Here is a 25,895-nt window from a genome sequence, read left to right on the forward strand (position 1 = left end):
GGGAAAGCATGCTGGTGCTAAACGTCTATTTCTAATTGGGCTGTTGACTGACGCTCGACAGGGTGAATTCACTCCAATTATGTCTTCTTATACAGGATTTGTGTTGTAAGCTCAGTGTCAAATGTGTTAATTAATCTGTTATAAACCTATTATACGACTATAAGTCAAGTATTTCTTGAATAAGTCAAGTAAGTCACTTGTCGTCTATCAACATCTGTTTCAATTCAAATAAGTGATATTATTGATTTGTTTTGCTGCAGTAGAAGGTGCCAGTTTGGCTTAAGTCTAGACGGGATCATTACCAGGCACATACTGAATCGATTGCCACGCACTCTGTCTGTGAAACTCTATTATCTCCCACTCTGATTGCTAGGTCATTGTTTAATGCTACAGACTAAGCCAGGGTTTCCCAAACTCGGTCCTCTGGATCCCAAGAGGTGCACGTTTTGTTTTATTGCCCTAGCACTACACAGCTGATTCAAATAATCAACTAATCATCCACTTTTGATCATTTGAATCAGCTGTTTAGTGTTAGGGTAAAAACCAAAATRTGCGCCCCTTGGGTTCTCGAGAACCGAGTTTGGGAAACGCTGTCATCAAGAAAGAACAACGTGTGCCATCTAACGCCACCCAGATATCCCTCACTGTTGATTCTGCATCCTCGCTTAAGACGGGGAAATTCTGAGATCGCTCGGTGAGGCAACTCTTGTTTTGAATTCAGCCTCCCACCTCGCTAACTCTGTTTGGATTTAAGCCTTCCCATGATGCTGATGTTCAATGTCGGACATCCTTAAGCTGCCATGAAATCGACTTAGGCCGGGAGTAAATGTATTTTGAATAAAGTGCTGGATGTGGGGGGTCCTAGGGTTCTCTACCTGTGAAAAGGGCATCTGGTCCACAGTAAGAGCCGTAGGGAAAGCTCAGACACAGATGCATTTACTCTGGCAAATGTGGTGGAAAGCGTTGCTCCCACCCTAATGCAGCCTGGAACCTAGCTCCACACCGCTGGAGAGTAGCTGTTTTTTTGTTTTGTTTAGTTTGTTTGTTTGTTTGTGTTTGTTTGTTTGTTTGTTTGTTTGTTTGTTTGTTTGTTTGTTTGTTTTGTTTGTTGTATGTATGTATGTATGTATGTATGTATGTATGTTTGTTGTTTGTTGTTGTGTTGTTTGTTTGTTTGTTGTGTTTGTTTGTGTTTGTGTTTGTTTTTGTTTTTGTTTGTTTGTTTGTTGCTTTTGTTTGGTTGTGTGTGTGTTGTGTGTGTGTGTGTGTGTGTGTTGTGTGTGTGTGTGTGTGTGTGTGTGTGTGTGTGTGTGTGTGTATCACTTGCGTGCACAGAGGTTCACTGAAGACCTGACAAGGCCTTACAACACAAATCAAGGCGGGCGGTTTAATCAAGTTATCCTGTATGGCATTTGCAATGATTAAAACCGAGTTGTTTTGAAGACGTAAAGACTTGCTTAGAGAAAAAACAGAATGCAACTTCCCCAAGCCCGCTGCACCTTTTTCCCCTCACTTTGTTTTGGCAGTTGTGCTGTTGCCGGGTGAAAAGGTAATATCACAAAAAGTCAATAGGCCCTTCATACCGTAAATATTTATTTTGGGTTCCAATTAGATCAATTCGCGGGGGTTCTACTTGAGCTGTCATGAGTTAATGTTGCTCTGTGGTTGATATTGACATCTGAACGAGCCAAACGGTAAGTGAAAGGAGTGAAGTGCTCTCAGGGGGGGGTATAGGGTTTCTAAACAGCAACATAGTTTTGTCGGAGGGACCATAGGTAGACTGCAAAGTGAACATTTTACAAGCGGAAAAAGGTTGTCTGGCCATGTAGTACATGTACCTTGAGGAAACTAGAGCCTGCCCGGGCCAGACGTGTGCTGTAGAAAACACCCAACACAAGTTCATTCAGAGTGTGGGAAACCTGATTGAGCCATGATAAACGTCCACTAAGTCCACTAAGCACAGACAACACCCACATACACAACGTTCTCTGTTAACTCTGCTAACTCACCTTGTTCTGAATGTGTGTGATTGCTACTGGGATACCCAAACATCAGAGGGTTCCATGGCCTTCGCAAGCTTACAGTCCATCCTTAAAGCAACAGGGCCAACTCACGACAAGCAAAGTGAACAGTAAGGGGCAAAGAGCCCCAAGCACAGAGAAGTGAAGAGAGTCTAATTTCCAGTACCAGAACAAGAGTGTTGGTAAGGCAACTGGGAATTCATGAGGCTCTATTCACACATTTATCCCCATGTGAACTCAACTCACCCAAATAATGACCACTGGATGCAGGAGTGCTCGGTCTACCTCCTCCAACGCACTCAGTGGTTTTCCAACTTCAGACAAGCAAGAACTGTTCACCTATGGATCCAAATTAAAAGCAATTTTCAGAAAAGAGTGGAATATTGTTGAGTTGGACATCTGAACAGCAAAAAATTAACATATTGGCAATAACATAAACAATTGTCATAGTGTTTAAACAGGCTTACTTATATTCTGTTTTCCTAAACTCCTGAAGTGTGAACTTACAGAAACTTGAATGAAGTTTCACTCTTTTGACAGAGATTTGGCATCGTCTCCTATCTGAGATCACATCCACCTCCTTGAAGAAAGATACAAAGAAACATTTTACAGAAATACTTTATTAAAATGTGAAATAAACCAAATTATGATGTTAGTTAATGCTGTTAAATTATATTGGAATCCAGTCCAATATACTACAGTCCAAGAGGGTTTTCCATGCAGGAATGAATTTCTCCCTGGCACTTAATCAATTCATTTCAACCGGAGAGTCTCAGTCCACACACCTGGTTACCCAATAATAAATTAGTCCCTGATTAAAAAGCAAGGACAAAACCAGCATACATTACGTAACTCCAGGACTAGAGTTGAACACCATTGATCTTAAGCTAAATTCTCTCCATGGCTGGATTGCTCATTAGAACAAATGAAAGAGACAGGGAACCACTGCTGGACTCTCTTTGTCTCTCCGAGCTGGCAGAATGATAAAGGGTACAAAGAAGCCTGGGGACAGAATTGTAGACGAGCCAAGTTAAATTACATTACACTGTAAATCGAATCAAAATTCAGTACAGTCCAAGATAGTAAAAGCATTTTTGTTCACTGTAATTGTAACCACATTTTAGCTGAGTATCTTTCAACAAATTTAGCCCTTGAATACAAATGGAATGAAGCTGTACAACATGCTACAGTCAGTGTGTCCATTTCATGTTCATCTCTTCTGTTTTCCCAGTAATTCTTCCCTGGTCCTGTCTAACATTTCATACACAAATAAACACAGAAACAAACATCCACGCTCTGTGTTTGTCACTGGCTGGGACTTGTACAATTTGAACCGTTTAGAATAACAACGACAATTAGAAATATGAAATGGTTACGGGAAACATGTGGAGGGTTATTTGATCCAGAAAGATAAGTTGCTTGTGGGTTCTGAGGGAAAAGCATCAGTCAGAAATGTAGATTTGCGAGATTATATTTTCTGACATGATTTAAACAAGGTTAGTTGGGCATGAAATTCTGGAATGGGATGTTTGTTCAAGAAGACTGTCTGGGAGAGCCAAGGAGACAGGAGGTCAAGGACCAACTACAGGACACACCAGAGAGTCCGTGACCGAGGCAGAAATCAAGTTCCAGTCTGCCAGAGGAAAAAAGAGAACTGCCCCAAACTATGAGTTTCAATTCAGAAAGTGGTAAGATGTTACCGCATTGTTTCCTAGCAAAGACCATAGAAATACCAAGTCCCAGCTTAAAACAGGCTATAAAATAAAGCGTTACCTATTACTTTTTCAAACTATGAGTTGCTTGTTTGAAATGCTGAGGAACTCAGACAAAGAGAAAGGATAGACATGATTTGAATATAGTGCTCAAAGTGTAGTTCAGTGAGCTTTGTCCCGGCCTTGCCCTAGCTGTTCCTCTATCTGGCTGTGTCCATGACTAAATATCTAGTAGGTCAAGGTTAATATTTTKGAAAAAGGAGKGATATAATTCATGTGTTCCAAGATTGTAYTTAATCTTGAGTGAATATGAAATACTATCKTATACYAAGCTCAARATGTTARAGATAAGGAGGGGATGGAGGTGTTCTCCCTTCATCAGATCCTCCCTTCCTATCATGACACTAATGTCTATTAGATTGGGCTCCGACACAAATTGACTCAGAGCCTAAATAAAAAAAAAACATGCAGATTTTTCAGTTGCAGCTCTACTGTAATGTCAGCATTATGTTGTTGTGGTAAAATTCCAATTCCTTTGTCTCAAGACACTGAAATAAATGTGGCACTAATAGGTTTACTTATTAAATAAAAAATGATGAATGGCTATGAAAGCTGTTTGTTTGAACAAGGTCTGGGAATGTCTGTTGAAGGACAAGTGATCTGGAGTTATTGTGGCAACTAAAAAATTAAAATAAAACTTAAAAAACAACAACTATTTGACCAACATTATGTACAGAACAAGAAATAAAAGTGCTAACAAGAACATTGTTTATAATATATTACATATTAATACAATTTAATGTTTATTTTGTATCTTCCACTATGATTATGGGATCACGTCCATATTCATCCTGCTATGAGAATCATATTCTCCCCACAATAACACAATAACACACACACACACACACACGCAGCCAAATCCTCCACCTGCACACACACACACTGTCTGCTTGCCTCCAAGCTCCAGCTCAGGCTCTACCTCCCTTATCCCCTGTATTAGATTCATTAATGGCACTGATCACAAAGCTAACTCCTCCGTTTCCTCTCCTTTCATCTCCCTCGAACCCCTGGGAAGGATGTATCTGGTCCCAGACGCGCGCACCGCAACACGACCCCACCGGGCACCCGAGTGCAAGGAACGATGGTTCCAATCAGAGCCAAAGCCTTAGGTTCCTAGGATCCCGTACGTCTCAGGGGTCTGCCTAGCACCACGACAGCTAGATCCGCTGCCTGTTTGACGCGTACTGCCTGATGAAGGGCTTGGCACTGCTTCACAGGAGGATGAGCTGTCGGTGTGTCTGTGCTCTCCCTGTATCTCCAACACACTTCATCCGCCATGCATTTCCCCCCTCTGTTGTCAACTACCGAGGGAGGATGTATATACTTTTCTATATACGCAGGAAGGAAGACGCTCTCGACGGCAATGCGGGGACGGTATGGTAGGAGGCCGGGGTGTCTGTTATATAATTCATGAGAATGGAGAAGTGCAATGTGATTTGTGGGGACGATATGGCAACCTGTGACCACTTCACCATGACTGAGAATGAACGGGAGATATGTCATATGGGGACGGTATGGTTGCCCTTCAACATGATGGGCAAAGGGCGGTAGTGAAGAGTCATCGCTGAACACTCAATTAATCAGATAATTCGCATGGCATGAACTATATGACTGCCATCTGCTTTCCGTCATGCTGGGGAGGTGGCGAGGCAGAGGGGGGATGGAGGGAGGAGGGTTTGGAAGCCTTCAGACAAGCTCCATTATAGGTCTAACAGCAGATGGCAAGTCTAACCGGGGCCCACCCAAGTGGAGCTCACATGGTCTGGGGGGGGGGGGGGGGGTTGTTGGAGGGGTGGAAGAAACATCAATGTGATGATCGAATGTAAAATCTCACAAACATTGTAATTGTAATCATAATCATCATCATCATAATCATCACCATACCATGTCCAAAGCGCTCATGCGCCTCTGCAGAGCGTTGGCTAGCTCTGTAGCCTGTGCAGACCCACCTGTGACAACACAGGCCGACTGGGAGAGAGTCTCTGAAAAAGAAAGTGTACTTTGACCACTTTTGCTGCAAATCTCCATTACTTAGCAATGATAATCTTCTTTCAAATTTAGCGAGAATTCATTGAAATCAGCAGTACTCGCAATTCAACTTGATTTACGTGGGGAAGTGATGTGCCAAAGACACACGCACACACAAGAATGAAGATGTATTCTTGCATATGCTCCCAACACACACTAACAATGAATTCATTCACACACAAAGCTCTCTTGGTATAATTACTATGCTCAATATGTCATAATCCAGTTGGACGGCCCAGGTGCATACAGAGGTAAAGAGTAGGACTGATGACTTTATGGATGTTTCCCTGACTGTGCAGAGAACATGATGGCTCTACCCTGCCCTGACTTGTATAGATGGCATTCACATCACAGACTGCAAACACCCTCCCTTACTTTCTGACAAACTTAAAAACAAGACTTCGTAGAATATCTTCCTGGGAGAACAATAAAAGACTATTCTATTTCTCATCTACACTCTAAACTGGCATTGTCTCACACAGGACAAAACACCTTTACGTCTCTTATGTGGTATAGAAAATAGTGCTAACGTACATTAGGTCTATAAAGTACGCGGTTTTACTGTCGAGATAAACAACGATCATGGAAATATTGCACTTAAAAACAGTACAATGATAAAGTGATGATAAAGTACAAACAAAATAGTACAATGATAAAGTGATGATAAAGTACAAACAAAACAGTACAATGATAAAGTGATGATAAAGTACAAACAAAACAGTACAATGATAAAGTGATGATAAGTAGCAAACAAAATAGCAGTACAATGATAAAGTGATGATAAGTACAAACAAAAGTACAATGATAAAGTGATGATAAAGTACAAACAAAACAGTACAATGAATAAAGTGATGATAAAGTACAAAAAAACAGTACAATGATAAAGTGATGATAAAGTACAAACAAAACAGTACAATGATAAAGTGATGATAAAGTACAACACAAACAGTACAATGATAAGTGATGATAAAGTACAAACAAAACAGTACAATGATAAAGTGATGATAAAGTACAAACAAACAGTACAATGATAAAGTGATGATAAAGTACAAACAAAACAGTACAATGAATAAGTGATGATAAAGTATAAAAAAAGCGTACAATGATAAAGTTGTGTATAAAAATGTATACAGATACACAGTCATACCTTTGACAATGGACTCTGCTGCAGCCAAATCTCCTTTGTAGGTCACCTACAGTAGAAATAAATTTAGTTTAACAACATGTTAGCATCAAACCTGTTCTAAAAAGCATTGTTAATTTTAGTGCAAATGTATTTCTGATGTATTCGCGATTGTAAATGAGAACGTGTTCTCAATTTGCCTACCTGGTTAAATAAAGGTGAAATTTAGATTCTTAGGCCTTACCTCAATACTGGCTTATTTCAATGCTATCAAAACCATTAAAAAAACTTTACTTTCAGTCATCATATCAAGTAGTATTAAATACAATACACAATGTATAAATTCAGATCTGTACTTGTCCCTGTATAACAAACTAGTAATAAGAATACAGCTAGAGCTACGACAATGGCCTAATTTAGGCTTAAAGGCATTGTCCCAAACTGAGTTCCAGTGTCCCAGGCTTGCTCACCTTCCACAGGGTTGGCAGGCCCTTGATGAGCTTGGCATTGGTGCCGCAGTACTGCAGAGCCAGATGAAGGCTCAAAGTCCGACTCGCTGCACTATGAGGACAGGACACAAGAGACGTGGGATTGTTGACGATGCATAACAAACTGAGTTAGTTCCTATTTCATAAACAGAGTTGAGAAAGTCTTCTGGGGACAAACAAAAGAGGATAGCTCACAAACTCACATCGACCATAGTTACATCTAAACAGATTTTTCACCTAGTCGGCTCGGGGATTCTAACCAGCGACCTTTCGGTTATTGGCCCAACACTCTTAACCACTAGGCTACCTGCCGCCCCAAATCAGAGGAGAGTTGAGTTCATAACAGCTTGGCCCAGTGCAGTGAGAACACATTGGAATCAGATTGCCGTTGCTGTAGCTCGCATTGCATTGAAAAAGTGATATAAGCAATGAGCTCATGGCTTTTAAGATACTGTGTGTGGACTACAAAGGCTAAATCAAAGGCTAACTCATGCTACCTGAGATAATATGCGGGCAATATTTTATCAGGGTTATAAAAGAGAGGGCCTTTTTCTCAGGACCCTGGAACTGAAGGAGAAATATGACTGCGTCCTGTGGTAATTGAACCTGTAGAATTTTCTCCCAGTACAAAGGCGTGCACTGAGAACAGGATAGCGTGTCTCCCCTTTGTCTTTTCAGCCCAGAGTTCTGCCAGGCTCAATGCATGTCAAACTACAAATGTGAGGCTCACGCAGAATATGTCCTACAGTGCTAACTTGACAGACACCTTACACTTCCCCAACTTCGATGGACACAAGTGGAGAGGGGGTGGGGCACTCCCCATCGCGCCAGAGTCTCTTGTTTTCACAAATACACTTACATCACAACAAATTTGTCTTAATTGTCAGTGAAATGCTACTTGACTGGCCTTGACACTCCACTTCACTTGCATAGTGAATGTGCTCTCATTTTCAGAGTCAAGGCCAAAACCAACAGGGCTCCCTGGTAATCTAAAATKCGTATGTGCCAGGAACCAAAATAACAGCAGACAAATGGGGCTCCAATTGGACCCATACTTTGGCTCTTAGTCAAGGCTTCCTACGTCCTTCAAAACACTGGTATCTGCATCACCATCTAAATCGACCCAAGGTTCAAATAGCAGAGCTCTCAAGTATCTGGGCTGGTTGAAAAATAAACATGGTGAATTTTTGCAGTGACCGATTTGTGATAGACAGAAAATCTTACAATGTAAAAGTTATAAGCCTACATTTTAAGATAAGAATCCACACATTTATGATTTTTGTCAAAGGGGTGATTCCTGACAAATCTAGGAAAAAAATGATTTGGGAGATTTTCACAACATTTAATCCATAGAAGGGTCCATTGGAGGAAGGATTATTGACATATTTGACATTTGTATCTTAAAGCACAATTGAGAAATAATTAATTGAAGTTGGAACATTTGTGACATTATGGCCTTACCCAGGCCTCCTTTAAGACTTTATAATGTTTCATCTGTAGGTGCTACAAAGAAAAATGTGTTTCATATGAGGCTTTGCCACTTGCTCTGTAATATAAGTAACATTTTGATTTCAATAATGATTTTCTTACATTAATGTATGAATATTTAGAAATAGAAACATGAATATTGAAAACATACCCTTTTTGATTTGGCAAATGTTTCAATATATTGTTGAATATAGTACACTCTACAGGCATATCAAAGTTCCAAAGTGGGATCTCTGCTAGTTTTGATGTTATGGACAATTTTATACAGAGAAATTGTCATAGTAGGCAATGTAACCAATCACAGCCCTCCTTTTACTTGTATCATTGCACATCCTGCAAATCACCAGCAACTGTTTTGAATCGATTTTCACATTCACTGTTTGTAATGCTGACAAATTGGATCATAACTCAAACAGTAGAAGAGATCCCACTCTGGAACTTTGAAATGCCCGTAGAGTATATTATGTTCAACAATATATTGAAAAATGTAGCAAATCAAAACATTTTCAGTGTTGGGGGCAATGCGTTACAAAAGTACCACATTACAGTAATGTACTACTTGTATCAGTGATGGAATAATATAACAAGTTACTGTGTTCAAATATTGTAATACTATTAGTTACTTTTTCAAGTAACGCATTCGATACTGGCAAATTGGGCCACCTTGATTGGCAAAGTGGGACACTTAATTATTTATTGTAAAGAAGGATAATTGAGAGGGTACATGAATAATATATACTTGTGATAAATTAAATGTATTAGAAACACTTTAGGTATTTTTGTGGAACATTAATAATTAATGATCTACACGAAATACTCTGCAATGTCAAAGTGGGGGAAACAATTCTAACATTTGTAAAAGAAAATATGAAAAATAAAGCACTAATATATCTTGATTAGATAAGTACTCAACCCCATGAGTCAACACGTTAGAATCCCCTTTGGCATCGATTACAGCTGTGAGTCTTTCTGCCTAAGTCTCTAAGAGCTTTCAACACCGGGTTGTGCAACATTTGCCCATTATTCTTATCAAAATTCTTCAAGCTCTGTCAAATTGGTTGATGATCATTGCTAGACAACCATTTTCAAGTCTTGCCATTTATTTTCAAGCAGATTTAAATCAAAGCTGTAACTCGGCCACTCAAGAACATTTACTGTCTTCTCAGTAAGCAACTCCAGTGTAGATTTGGCCTTGTGTTTTAGGTTACTGTTCTGCTGAAAGGTGAATTTATCTCCCAGTGTCTGGTGSAAAGTATACTAAACAAGGTTTTCCTCCAGGATTTTGCCTGTGCTAAGCTCCATTACATTTCTTCTTTAACCTGAAAAACTCCCCAGTCCTTAAAGATTACAAGCATACCCATAACATGATGCAGCCACCACTATGCTTGGAAATATAGAAAGTGGTACTCAGTAATATGGTGTATTGGATTTTCCCCAAACATGACACTTTGTATTCAGGACAAAAAGTGATTTGCTTTGCCACATTTTTTACAGCATTAATTTAGTGCCTTGTTTCAAACAGGATGCATGTTTTGGAAAATGTTTTATTCTGTACAGGCTTCCTCATTTTCACTCTGTCAATTAGGTTAGTATTGTGGAGTAATTACAATTATTATTTTATATGTATTTTTTTACCTTTATTTAACTAGGAAAGTCAGTTAAAAACAAATTCTTATTTACAATGACCACCTATCAAAAGGCRAAAGGCCTCCTGTGGGGATGGGATAAAAAAATATATATATATACTGTATATATATATATATAGAACAAAACACACATCACGACAAGAAAAGATACCAYAACACTACATAAAGAGAGACCTAAGACAACAACATAGCATGGCAGCAACACATGACAACACAGCATGGTAGAAACACCACATGACAACAACATGTTAGCAGCACAAAACAGGGTACACACATTATTGGGCACAGACAACAGCACAAAGGCAAGAGGGTAGAGACAACAATACATCATGCAAAGCAGCCACAACTGTTAGTAAGAGTGTCCATGATTGATTCTTTGAATGAAGAGATGGAGAATGTTGTTGATCCATCCTCAGTTGATCCATCTTCAGTTATCTCCTATCACAACCATTAAACTATGTAACTGTTTTAACGTCACCACTGGCCTGATGTTGAAATCCCCGAGCAGTTTCCTTCCTCTCCGGAAACTGAGCTAGGAAGGACGCCTGTATCTGTGTCGTGACTGGGTGTATTGATACACCCTCCAAAGCGTAAGTTAATAACTTCACCATGCTCAGAGGGATATTCAATGTCCGCTTTTTATAACAAAATTACCCATCTTCCAATAGGTTCCCTTCTTTGCAAGGCATTGGAAAACCTCTGTGGTCTTTGTGGTTGAATCTGTGTTTGAAATTCACTGCTCGACTGAGGAACCTTACAGAAAATTGTTAAACACTATTATTGCACACAATAATAGTGAGTCCATGTTTTATTTACATTTTTACTTATGAACTTATTTAGGCTTGCTATGACAAAGGGGTTGAATACTTATTGAAAAGACATTTCAGCTTTTAATTTTCTATTTATTTGTAAACAATTCAAAAAACATTATTCCACTTTGACAATATGAGGTATTGTCTTGGCCAGTGACACAACAAAATTTGAAAAGGGTCATGGGGTGGGAACACTTTCTGAAGCCACTGTTCTTGTATGGATATGAACATAGATAGCTAGGGTTTTTAATGTTGGTGAGGTCATATCTTTCCAAGTAAAATGAAGCTATGCTAGCCGATAGCAGATTTAAGGAAAATGAAATGGAACATTTGATCCTATTAAGAAAATGGATATCTGTTAAGGAAACATGTATTTCAAAATGGTATTTCTCCATTGAAATGACCTAGGGGAGTGTCAGTTTGAAAGTAACAGGGTCTCCCAGTTTGGCAGTAGGCAATTGGCAGCAGCATACCACCCTGAATCCCACTGCTGGCTTGCCTCTGATACGCAGAGTTGGTCCTCGTTGGTCCCTGGATGGGAGACCAGATAATGCTGGAAGCGCTGTTGGAGGGCCAGTACAAGGCACTCTTTACACTGGTCTAAAAAAAATATCCCAATGCCCCAGGGCAGTGATTGGGGACATTGCCCTGTGTAGGGTGCTGTCTTTTGGATGGGACGTTAAACAGGTGTCCTGACTCTCTGTGGTCACTAAAGAGCCCATGGCACTCATCGTAAGAGTAGGGGTGTTAACCCTCAGCATCCTGGCTAAATTCCCAATCTGGACCTCATCATGGCCACCTAATCATCCCCGGCTTCCAATTGGCTCATTCATACCCTGTAACTATTCCCCAGGTCGTTGCTGTAAATGACAATGTGTTCTCAGTCAACTTACCTGGTAAAATAATTGTTGTAAAAATAATGGAACACTGCCAAAATTGTAACATTTTAAAAAGGTGAGAGTACTGTAGTACAAAAGCCACTTCCAGTCATTTTGATTTTCAATTACATCCCATTACAAAATATGTTGTAATGAGACAGTAAATAGCCTTCCTTCATTTTTTATAACCTAAACATTATATACCTCAGAACATTGTAATTTTACTTACCATTATGCCTCTGTTATTACACGGGATGCCACACCCACTATGATGATGTCATACCCATTGAACCCATTGTTTATCATCACATACTTCCTCACTAACACATAGGTATTGATTGTTGATTATGTTATTGTACATATTTAAAGATACCTATTACAAAGCTTAAGAGTCTCACTTTTCTCTATGTCCCATTTAACCAATACTCACCCTATATGGAATTGTTCCACAAATATGTGTGAAAGAGACATTTATACTCATTACGATAAAACATAAATATTCAATATGTTCTAACACAATTTCCATATAAACAATCAAAATCTGATGAATGCAATTCAAAAAAGTGCCTTTTATCACAACGAAATGATGTCTTGATAAATGTAACACATCAAAGGAATAGTGTCCAAAAACATTCTGGCAGCTTTACGAAAAGATACATAGCCTACATATTAAAGCCATTAAATACCGGCTAACAAGTCACACCAAGGCCGACTTCAAATGCTGACCTCAAAATTAAAATAACCAGCGCATTGACCGCGGCGCAAATGCAAACTATGTCAGATAAATCCTACACATAATAATGCATTGAAATATAATGGCATATAATCAAAGGGATTACTTATCATCAAGGACCTACAGTATTTAAGTCAAACGAAATCGACCAAACAACGGCAAAAAGTACCAAAGGAAAATCTACACCTTCGCTCATCTGATAGGCCTATAGCGGAGCTTCGTACTGAATGGATAGCGTAAAAAAAAGAGCTAAATAAAGAGTAATATGCAATAGATTATATGTAAGAGTGTTTTTCCAAGTAACGAATCCAACCACTGTTCATGTTTATATTTTTTAATTTTCGTAAGAAAATTGTTATTGAAATCAAAATACTACTCATAGTACAGAGCAAGCGGTAAAGCTTCATATGAATTATACTTTAAAAAATTCAAATATATGTCAACAAACATTCCTCCAAAGGACCCCTCTATGATTAAATGCTGTGAAAATCCAAAATCATGTTTTTTTATTTTCTAGTTTTGTGAGATATCACCCAAAGGTGAAATTATTTCCATTATTATTTCGCAAGTATTCTTGGATGTTCAAATCGTCTCATGTAAATTWAAAAAAAATCACAGACGGTTAGACCTGTAGTAACCACTTTACTTCAATGTTATTTTTACGTTACCTTTACCAAGCCAAGAGGTCTTTTTCTGTTGTTGGACAGAGTGATACGCTGCACAGTGCCAGAGTATATTAATGTGTCATTTCTTTCCCAGAAATAACCATGGCATAGTGAAAATGATGGCACCCACACCACAAACTCTTCAGCTTGAAACCCTGCAGGTTCGAGCACATCTGGTGAACAATGGACGACTGTAAAGACTTGGTGTGATGTATGAGAATCATAAAGTCTTTTGTCATCTAGTCGCATTGCTGGGATTAATTATTTCTTAAGCATAAATCTCTCTCAGACTGTCATTTTATATGATTCAAGGGACCTTTTAAAGCAATTATTTGACATTGAGAGGGAACATTCAAAACCTGCAGGACATGACTAGTGCTCGATTTGGAAAAAGGTTTTGCAGACATCCAAGCTTCTCTATTTCCCTGACCAGAAGTGGAGACAACKTCACAAAATCATTATCTAAACGTGAGAACTAACTACTGTACAAGGCTTGGTTCTGACTTTGTTTCAAGGTGCATCCTTGTTGGCATATTTCCATTTAAGAAAATCATTCAATACTTTGTTGTTTTATCAGTCACATCCCTAATTCAAATGTGCACGGTAAACATAGTCATTTTTAGCCAGGTCAAACAGACTGACTGGTGCATTTACTTTCTGTTTAACTGAAACAGAATGTGAGTTATCGTGAGATCAGGCTGGGTTCACGGAGCTATGTAGCTACCAGTTTTTATTAACTGGACCTGGGGTAGACTACAAGTGATGTTTTGTGTACAAGAGCTGCCTAGTGCCTAGAAGTACCTACCCTCTGATAAGCCTGGTAGATGACATCATAGATGAATCACTGGGCATCTCACTGGCTCTGTACTTGGTTCTCTCCAGAGAATGGTCCAGGTAGCCCTCCAATGTGGTAGCAATCACTGTGGAAACCAGAGGTCGGATAGCCCCAGCAGCCTGCAAAATAATAAACGGAACAGAATATGTCATTCTTCCTTATTCTTTATGGCAAATACACACATCAATCCAAAATGTATCAAATGGTTCTGATGCTATTGTGTCTTGAGGCTTACCACAATTGTTCTAGCCATGGCTGGATAACAACAATAAATCCCAGCTAAACAACAGCTTGTGCACACAACGCTTTTTAAACAACATTCCTGAGATCCTATTTTCTTTGACCATGACATGATGAGGATGAAAATCCCATTGTGCCAAGAACAAGTATGGTCAATGAGATAAGGGGGGGGGGGGGGGGGGGCAAAATGACTAGTAAATAATAAAGCAACGATTTTTGTGTGTGTTACACATGTTGTTAAAATCAAAATTAATCTCATGCTCTTCGGAGGAGACTGACATTTTATCATGATCGAGGATACTGGCAAGTTAATGAAGACCAGACGGCTGGCTTTGAGAGCCAGTTACACACACACACACACACAGTAAATGTCAGCCCCAATGTCAAAGAGCTCCTGCTCTCACTTCTCACTTTTGTGACCACCCTTCAACAATATCATGTCACAGCTAGTAAAATGTAAATATGAATCACCATCTAAACATATCGGTGTCTTCCTTAGCTACTAATATCAGCCAATGTGGTTTACATTTGTCATGGCTTACAGTAGGTATACATGGCTATAGTTGAGAGCAATGAATCGCTCCGTCTGAGCCTCACTGACTGTGTCGTGGTGGAAGAGGTAGAGGGCTTTGAATATGTACAAACCCCTTGCTCTTTGGCAGCCATTGTTATCTTCAGGAGGAAGTCCTCTTCCACAAAGGGACACACTGCATCATGAATGCTGACCACCTTTGGTTTGACGCGGGCCGTACCATCCTCTCCCTCACTGAGGGCGCGGACCCCATTGAATATAGATCTGTGGCGAGTAGATCCGCCATGTACCACTGGGACATTTCTGTGGTGGAAGCGGTGGATAATGTCCATCATCAAATCTAAGCTCTCCTTGGCAAACACCACAACGATGCTTTGGCTCCATGGCACTCTGTCAAAGAAACAGTGTGTCTAGTCATAAGTCAACAGCTTTCGCACTGTGGTTAGAACATATCATTCTTGTTGAGTATATTTGTTTCATTACTTGTGTCATGACTTGTTATATTACCATACATAACACTTTCGGGTGCAATTATTTGCATACATTATTTCAACAGAATTCCACTGAAATGGTCACGTTGAAACAAAAATACATGGTAGTCTCAAGAACAAGTAGGCTATTTTGGATGTTGTAGAAAGACTCAAAATTGTAATGTGTGACCCGATGGATACAGTAAAGATCTGTTGAATGGGATAATTTGAGACATTACAAAACCTCACATTTATTCAACGATTACATAAAAGAGCTTTACACCCCAGTGAAATGGTTTGTTTACATGTGGCCACTGTCTTGTGCAGTGACAAGATTAAGGGGCAGGGCCATAAAACTACAGTATTCCAAACGGGACAGATATGTTTTTGCATGCAAACATTCGACACTTCAAGTGTTACCTCTCGAAAGTTTGAATTGTGTAGCTTATCAGAGGTCTGTTGAGAAACGTGCAGAACTGTTTGGGTGTCAATAGCCCCGTTCTTTCTCCACTGCCACCGGCTGGAAGAACCACAGCTACCGGGAAATCGACACTGCAAAGTCCCGCAATGTGCTTGTCCAACCGGGCTTCACATGTTGAGAAATGCCCTGGTTCAACAGGCCTGGCCATGTCGCCCGTTTCCTCTTGCATGCTTCAGGACAATTGATTAATTTGATGTTGAAACGGACTAACATTGATGTCACGAATATATCCTAACGGTATCCCCGTGTACAGTTTCATTCATTCCTTTATGGGCGGAGTCGCGTAGACTAGTGATTGATTCGATTTGTATCCTGCTACACTGTAGCCACAGCGCTACGCTTGCGCGCTGTCAAGGAAGCCCCATACCAGGTACACGTCACTAATGTTATCTGTGGGGTCTTTGCTGATGTTCTCAAGATTTCGATATCATATCATATCTACTATGTATTTGTGGTTATTTATGACTTTCATGCCTTTTTAATTTTGACTGCTTGATGCAATTGAGCATACATTTACATTTTGGTCATTTAGTAGATGCTCTTATCCAGAGCAATTTACAGGAGCAATTAGGGTTAAGTGTCTTGCTYARGGGCACATTGACAGATTTTTCACCTAGTCAGCTCAGGGTTTTGAACCAGCAACCTTTCAGTTACTGGCTCAAAACTCTTAACTTCCAGGCTACCTGCCGCATATTCATTTATTCAAGCTTGCTTGATCTGGTGCAACTGTACAACTAGTGGGATATGATAATTGTATGTATAGGCCTATACGATATGGGATTACTTCACCTACAGTTGAAGTCAGAAGTTTACATACACTTAGGTTGGAGTCATTAAAACTCGATTTCAACTACTCCACAAATTTCTTGTTAAGAAACTATAGTTTTGGAAAGTCGGTTAGGACATCTACTTTGTGCATGACACAAGTCATTTTTCCAACAATTGTTTACAGACAGATTATTTCACTTATAGTTCACTGTATCACAATTCCAGTAGTTGACTGTGCCTTTAAACAGCTTGGAAAATTCCAGAAAATTATGTCATGGCTTTAGAAGCTTCTGATAGGCTAATTGACATCATTTGAGTCAATTGGAGGTGTACCTGTGGATGTATTTCAAGGCCTACCTTCAAGCTCAGTGCCTCTTTGCTTGACATCCTGGGAAAATCAAAAGAAATCAGCCAAGACCTCAGAWAAAAATTGTAGACGTCCACAAGTCTGGTTCATCCTTGGGAGCAATTTCCAAATGCCTGAAGGTACCACATTCATCTGTACAAACAATAGTATGCAAGTATAAACACCACGGGACCACGTAGCCGTCATACCACTCAGGAAGGAGACACGTTCTGTCTCCTAGAGATGAACGCACTTTGGTACGAAAAGTGCAAATCAATCCCAGAACAACAGCAAAGGACCTTGTGAAGATGCTGAAGGAAACAGGTACAAAAGTATCTATATCCACAGTAAAACGAGTCCTATATCGACATAACCTGAAAGGCTGCTCGCAAGGAAGAAGCCACTGCTCCAAACCGCCATAAAAAGCCAGACTACAGATTGCAACTGACATGGGACAAGATAGTACTTTTTGAGAAATGTCCTCTGGTCTGATGAAAACAAAAATAGAACTGTTGCCATAATGACCATTGTTATTTTTGAGGAAAAATGGGGAGGCTTGCAAGCCGAAGAACACATCCCAACCGTGAAGAACGGGAGTGGCAGCATCATGTTCTGGGGTGCTTTGCTGCAGGAGGGACTGGTGCACTTCACAAAATAGATGCATCATGAAGAAAAATTATGTGGATATATTGAAGCAACATCAAGACATCGGTCAGGAAGTTAAAGCTTGTCGCAAAGGTCTTCCAAATGGACAATGACCCAAGCATACTCCAAAGTTGTGGCCAAACGGCTTAAGGACAACAAAGTAAACGTATTGGAGTGGCCATCACAAAAGCCCTGACCTCAATCCTATAGAAACTTTGTGGGCAGAAATGAAAAAGCGGGTGCGAGCAAAGAGGCCTACAAACCTGACTCAGTTACACCAGCTCTGTCAGGAGGAATGGGCCGAAATTCACCCAACTTATTGTGGAAGCTTGTGGAAGGCTACCAAAACTTTTGACCCAAGTGAAACAATTTAAAGGCAATGCTACCAAATACGAATTGAGTGTATGTAAACTTCTGACCCACTGGGAATGTGATGAAAGAAATAAAAGCTTTAATAAATCATTATTCTGACATTTCATTCTAAAAATAAAGTGATGAATAATACTGATCTAAGACAGGTGAATCTTACTAGAATTAAATGTCAGGAATTGTGAAAAACTGAGTTTAAATGTATTTGGCTAAGGTGTATGTAAACTTCCGACTTCAACTGTACGTGCTTCAACATTGAAATGCCATCTAGTGTTCCATAGAACAATTTGGGGTAGGCCTACATATTTGTAGGTGGTCGACATGCGCTGCCACCCAAGATATGTTTAAAACTAAATTACTATGTGTAAGTAGCCTGCCACAGGACATGGATTTACATCAATGAAACAAGAACTTAAAAATGGCCCTAGGACATAAAATAATTGCAGTGGGAACATCAATAAAGTATGCAAAAAAATAATACTGGGTAATAGTCTATTTTAAAAGTGGTAAATTAGGTCTCTAAAGTAAGAATCAACATACAATAAGGGGAAATTTGTGTTAACATTTTTTATTTAATCAAATGAAAGCATGAGCAATGACAGATTTTTGCAAAATATGTGTAATGCATATTAAAAGGTTTATCAAATGAATAGCAATACAACATATATTACATCATATACATCTTATAGAAAACGTTTATACATATGTTATCATACTTCAGAGGACATGTGATATTATATATGTACACATATTTACATTGTTTTGTGTATTTGTGGTGCTTTTGTGTTGGGAATCCCTTTTCATGCAGAGCTTATTTTATTACATTATATTGGCTGTAAAACTGTTTCTATAATGGAGTTAAGAGCAGGTTTACATTGTCATACAAGAACTTAAATGATGCGAGTTATCTTAAAGTTCCAGACAGTTCTATTGGTCATGATGACCCCATTTAGGTTCATTTCATCTTATTAGCTAATGACTGAATGGTGCCCATTGGTCCTCAGATGTAGCAAGCAACCAATGCCATTCGCTTTTACAAAGTCACTTTCAGTGGTCCTCCTCACAACAAGCCAGTCCCAATAAAGAGATAATCCAAGACCACAGTCACTGAGGCATTCTGCAGTCCTGCCTTAGGGCTCTGCTTCATGCCAATTCTCATTTAGCTTAATCTTCCCTAGCCTCCTTTTGGCTTTGGCTTTGTGTTTGTGGAGAAGCTGGGGCCGAGACAAGGCAGGCTCCTCAAACTTCATATGGCTCGACTCGTTGTGTTGCCGGGAGTACCTCTTACACTTGCACGAGGTGACCACGGTGATTTTGTACGTTCTTGTACTGCCATCCTGGCACTGCAGCTGGATGCGTTGGGTGCGTGTCTTGTCGTTGACGCAGCGCCAGTCCTGACTGTTCCTCCGGCTCCAGAACTTTCTGCCGTAGCCGCCGCCGATCCAGTTGGGAAGCATCTGAGCGGGGAGGCACTCACCAGCACATACCAGCTCCTTTATGGGGTTGATGCTTGTGCATTGGCCATCAGAGATGTACTTGGTGGACCTCAGCTCTCTACAGCCAACTTGGCTTCTCTGGTCTGTGAAAGAGAGAAACAGAAAAACGATGAGAATCAAACCATTTTGAAGATTAAAAATGTCCTTTTGTGGCCACAAACTATTTGGTTTCACTTTGAATCCTACTGCAGGTAACATAAAGGGTTTTCGATCAGAAAACCTTACAAACACAGCCATCTATTTGGTTCATTTGGAGGTTTTTGGCACAGACTGTAAACCTATACCGGTTACTGGCTTGTAGAGAGGAAATGGTGCATTGCTCTTGCATGAGAGGAAGGGCTTTAGAGTTCTGAGCTATGTCAATGGAGCTGGCTTTCCTATAGGATTATCAGCGGGCAACTGGTAGGACAATCAGCACTGTTCTGCTCCAGGCTACAGCTCCTCACTCACCCTGTAATCCAAGCCAGGGCACCATTCACAGACTGCCATACACCTCTGTGACAATGTGCCCCCTTCTCTATGACAGAGTTTGATGAATGAAGAGAGGAGAGGCTCCTTTTCTCTCCTTCATGCTCGGGGTCCTGAGAGAGCTCAAGTCAAACAGTGCCACAATCACAGACTTCCTGTGTATAGGAACACGCCTCCATTCAGTGGCGCTGACACACTGTCACTCCCCAAACACTAGCCTGGCTGCCCTGGGTGACTCATCTCTGCTGCCCTGCTTGGACACCTGCCAGGAGTGTGTGTGTGTGTGTGTGTATGTATATATATATATATATATATGTGTGTGTGTATTGAAGATCATTGTGCCAAGCTTTGCCTGGTCTCACTCAGTGGGGGCATCTGATACTGTCTCTGGAGTGTCACTACTTAGCTACTGACCAGAGCTGATCATATGTAATTTTAGCAGTTACATTTTTACATTAAGAATGTAGCATATTCATTTCAAATATAATTTAGAGAACACCATCTCAACAACCTAATTGTAGAAGCCTCTATAAACCTGCTTGCGCTGGAAAAAAATATGTCTATGCCTTTGTCTTGAAATAAAACATTTAATAAAAATAAAAAAAGGAAAATAGTTAAAAACAAAGTACAATTTCTCAATGTTTTGAGAAAGAATACTGAACAATACTCACCAACTCTATCGTTCCCAGCAGTATTTCCCGCGCCTCTCCCACCGTTTCTTGCCCGATTTAAAGAGACATTGCTCGGGGCATCCTGCACAGGAGTACCCACGTGCGAGTATAGGATCTCGGTAGCATCATTATTGAACGCCTGGCAACTCCTCACAAGAATACAAAACAAGATTACAAGGTGGCACGACTTGCATGCGCTCAAGTGCATATTTGCTTCTGGGGATTTAGGGAATAAGCAAATCCCGTGTCAGGTAAATTGATKCTGTGCCTCTGATGTCTGCGGCAGAGATACTACGTTCTGAGCTTGTTTTATATAGGCCTGCCCGAGTCTTGTTTTGGCAACCGCTCAGGTGCACATCATGGGATCTCTTGACTGAAGGCTGGGCGTAACTGGATAACCACGCCCATTTGTCTGTGCGCTAGAGAGGCAGCGCGTGTACAACATCTGGAGTGATCCTGTTCCTGTCTCTCCAAWTGATGGGATTTGGTGCTATTGAGTCATTTTTGCTTCTTCAAATCGCAATCTATTCATCACATTTAATCTATTCAAAATAATAGAAGAACCTCCACTTTTGGTCTCTGCAATAATGTGTTCTTCTTCTGTTAAAAGTTTTTTTTTTTTATTCCCTCATTTAATCATCTTCCATGTTCTGACATGCAGTCTCACCTATTCTCTTAATTCAAAAATGAAAGCTGATACGGTCTGTGTAATTTGCTTTTGGTCTCTGTCATTCTCTTCCTCTCGACCTCTCAATCCCTTGTCATTTTTATACCTAATGATTGGAGTGCCTAGACTAACTGGAGTCTTTGTGTGTGCGCAACCCATGGCAAGGAGAGATATAATTACTTCTGTGGGAGCATTCACTTCAGCCTTGTCTTCCAGATTTGAAAAGAAGTGTCACACATAGACACTAATTGTTGCTCATGTGAATGAAATCTGATACACTTTTGTTCAGTGTCATTATCATATGAACCTTAAATGTAGGGCCCTCCTTCCTCCTGTGTAGAATACCACAAAGCATTGAAAACAAAGCAGATGACTCTATCTTGTGATATAATATCTGCCTGAATACATGTAAAGGTGAAGGAATAATATATTGTTTGTACTATTATTGGTTTTGTAACCAACGACCTTCTCTCTTGTTACTTTAATGCAAGGCATATTTCACTAAAAAGCTCTTTCACCGACCTCACTTCCGCCACAAAATGAAGACAATCAAACCATTTTATCCCAGGAGACTAGTAATACATGGATGGCTTTCCCGTCTACAGTCCTTTAGGTGATGGGGTGAATGATGCAGAAGTTCATACGATATACCACTGTCATGTTTCTCCCATCTAAAGGAGCAGAAAGCTGAGATAGCCCCTCTGTATGTGTCCAGACCATGGAGACGGTGACATATAGGAGTAGATCAGGTGACAGAATCCTGTGGGAAGTAAAGGGACAGGTACACAATCCCACACACATTCCTGCATGCACAAATATGCGCACACACACACAGTGAGTTATTAACATATCGACAAGCAACATGACAGGAGTGTGTGTATTAGCAGGAAGGACCCTCATGTGGTAATAGGAGGGGGGCAGTGGGACTAGAGAGGGACAAAAGGAATGCATAACATGGGAACAAAGCCAAGAGATAAAGTTCATGGGTGTGTAGAATTCACTATGAATCCCCAAGGAAGCCCACTGTGTAAATGCAGACAATGGATTTGTGTCTTATTCTAGAGAGAGCTGTTCCCGGTTTGCCTTTAGCCACCAGATTCAAGGTACTGATTTCATTTTCACAATTGTATATTATAATTGAAATGAATTATTATGTCAAAATGATGAAATATCCCAGTTTACTGTGAAGAATAGAAATGTGAACTTTGGCTACAATTCAGTAATAGGCCCACGATAATGTAATGAAATAAATGCATGCAATACAGGGAAACCTTTGTCACCCTTCAGTCAATACACTAGGTAGAGATAGTATGCCATCTACTGACCAGTCGTTGCCATTGTCGAAGGAACTGAATTGCAGCATGAGTAATAATGTCATATCATGAATGTTAAAATAATAATAATAAATAATAAAATATCATGAATGTTATCATTTAGCCTCACATTATAACAAAATCTATCAATTATTGCCTCCTGGGGGGCCCCCCCCAAAAAAATACATTTCAGAAACCTGTGCAATCTGAGGATGAGGCAAGAGAACAGATTTCTTTGTTTGTTATGACAAAAAATGAAAACAAGGGTTTCCTGGCTCCAGGTAGATCTAGTAGGGTGGTTGGTTTGGTTTGTCCTTCATATGTGATAGACCTGTCTGAATTACTATACTTCATTTATCTTACCTATAAAAGATTGCTCAAGTATTTTGAAGATGTAATGATATTTAGAATTTCACTGCATATTCCTACAGGGCCTTCATGATGCTCTCCAGAAATATGGAATCATGAGGGACATTGATGTCTGTCAACTTTACCTTGCCAAAAAGTAGTCTTATCATAACTTATAACTATGGAATCAATAACTTAAGTATTTCAAATGAGGCCCTATTCATTGCAAGGCTGTGGACGTGATGTGACCTGTAAATTATAATTTGTTGGAAAATACCAATCATGTCAGTATAGGCCAGTATTATGTTATATAAAATGCACAGAATGCAAATTAACAACATTTTATTGTAGAGGACTCGTCAATATTCCAGACTTTTCAAGATTCTCCATGCTGAGATATTTAACAAGGTATTGTAGCCAACATCACAAACAGATAATGATACTGCATACAGTTATATTAAATGTGTGAATGTGTGACAATCAAACACTAGGCATATCATATCAGAATAGCCAAGAAAGTACAAAAATATTTCATAATGTCCTGTAAATGTTTCAAATTACCGAACTCTCCTACCATTCCCTCAACTGTTGCATAACAGAACTTTAGCTCCAAAATAATAAAATAACATATATTTCAGGCAAATAGTACCATCTTTATTTTCCTAAGCATATGCTATAACATTGCATTGCATGTTCTCTGTCTGAGTTTGTCTTGTTGTGGATCTGTGTTTTCCATCCTCAAGTGCACACATGCCTGTCCTGTTTATAGACTGTTCCCAGATCTGTTTGTGCTCTTGCCAAGTCCATTGCTGTCATTGTCAAGCCAAGTTTGGCATGACAATTTCACATGGAGTTGTTAAGAGAGCAGAAACAGGCTGGCTCCCAGGCTACTGTYTTTACTGTATGTTTTCCATTCCTAGACGCCCTGGGGCACCTAACCTGCCATTGGGTTCTTCTTCTGCACAAACACCAGATGAAGAGGCTGGAGGACTGCGTGGCTGAGTTGAGGAACTTGCAGCATCTCCACACTGCCAGTGAGTGAATAGGGATTCCACTGATACTGTACAGTCTAAGGCCCTCACATTTGACATGGTTATGTGAGGAACAACAGATATGACCAGTGGAGGCTGGTGGGGGGAGGTATAAGAAGACGGGCTCAATTTAATGGTTGGAATGGAACAGAGTCAAACGTGGTTTCCATATGTTTGATACCATTCCATTCATTACAATGAACCCATCCTCCTATAGGTCCCCCCACCAGCCTCCTTTAGATTTGACACAGTATTGTAGATGAAAACTTGTTTGACAATTGCTTTTGCATCTTTTTTCCCTGAATCGCTACTCACAACAGACCGGACATCGTCAATATGTGGTCCATAACTTGCTATCAGTAAAGTTATTGGATAGAAGAGGTATGTCAACAAATATTGAAATCATATTSCAAAAATTGGAAAATAAGCAACTAACTAGTGAAACTGTTACAATACATTGCTGTGTCATGTCTGKGATCCTTGTTGAACCTAAAGTGATTCCCGGTTGACAGAGATGAAGCAGGAGGAGAGGAACAGTTCATTACAGCCGTTTAGTATAGAACACCATTGTGTCCCCCAGTTGGCAGCCGGGCAGAGACTCCTGCCAGTAGAGACTGGCATCTATGAGGAGGGATGACACCTTGCTCAAGGTAAAATACTGTACCAAAGAAGAAGAGCATTTGCCTTATATTGCAATTCACCAGCTTTTTTAATCTATTGACTTGAAAATTGAGAAAATATGCAATCAATTTGATAATTTTCATCTGACTTGCAGTTCACTATGGATCAAGACAACATTTAAAGTAAGTCACAAATAAGGGATATGGGTGATTATCTCTTGATACAAATTCTGCAATGTTACAATTGAATGTATGACTCCTAAAGTATTAAACGTTCTCAATGTCTATTTATATGCGCTTCTCTGTGACGCTTATCTCTGCCCAGGAGCCCATTCGGTGAGATAGCAGATCCCAGTGTGCACAGACCCATGCAGAGATCCATCATGCAGTTCTCCACTGTGGACTGGAAGGCAATTTCCACCSCTGGGGGAATGGAACCAGCCAGGGGCCAACATCCTCACTGTCATGTTCGGATAACTGCACCAAAAACAAGAGGGGTGAATCTCAATTGTATTTAACCGATTCTTCATGTCCTCTCTCCTTGGCTTCTTCTCAAAATGCATTGGAGGAGAAGATCCCAGGGGAGGAACCTCAGATCAGAATCAGTTTTYTCATTACTACCACACAACAAACAGACACCCCAGGTCAATGTTACACAGTACATGATGACCTGGAGGAAGAACTCTGGGAGTCTGAATCCTCACTGGTCTACGTTAAGCACATTTCCCATGTGAGTCTAGTCTTAGCCTGATCCCAGATCTGTTTGTGCCATCATGTCAATGCGGTGTCATACGAAACATTGTTTGGCATGACAAGGAGTGGCAAGGTTTGGCATGACTGATACAAACAGACTGACACCCAGATGAGTAATCTGTCATACAATCAAAAGCACAGAGACAGTACTGTGGTGTTTATTCTGGTGTATTGCAATCACAGTCATT

The 25,895-nt window shown here is 40.0% G+C and overlaps 1 protein-coding gene and 1 pseudogene across 1 annotated transcript; both read right to left on the reverse strand.

Annotated features, from left to right (window-relative positions):
- Positions 1–16,569, reverse strand: part of LOC111958553 (D-ribitol-5-phosphate cytidylyltransferase-like) — a 35,723-nt pseudogene extending 19,154 nt beyond the window's left edge.
- Positions 16,570–18,888: 2,319 nt separating this feature from the next.
- sostdc1a (sclerostin domain containing 1a) lies at positions 18,889–21,272 on the reverse strand. Its single transcript, XM_023979781.2, has 2 exons — positions 20,976–21,272; positions 18,889–19,919 (listed from the first exon to the last, which is right to left on the reverse strand). Exons 1-2 carry the CDS (start codon positions 21,181–21,183, stop codon positions 19,471–19,473), a joined length of 657 nt encoding a protein of 218 aa, XP_023835549.1. The 5' UTR covers positions 21,184–21,272; the 3' UTR covers positions 18,889–19,470.
- Positions 21,273–25,895: the final 4,623 nt, after the last annotated feature.

This window comes from Salvelinus sp. IW2-2015, linkage group LG35, assembly GCF_002910315.2.
Source record: "Salvelinus sp. IW2-2015 linkage group LG35, ASM291031v2, whole genome shotgun sequence".
NCBI classification, from domain to species: Eukaryota; Metazoa; Chordata; class Actinopteri; order Salmoniformes; family Salmonidae; genus Salvelinus; species Salvelinus sp. IW2-2015.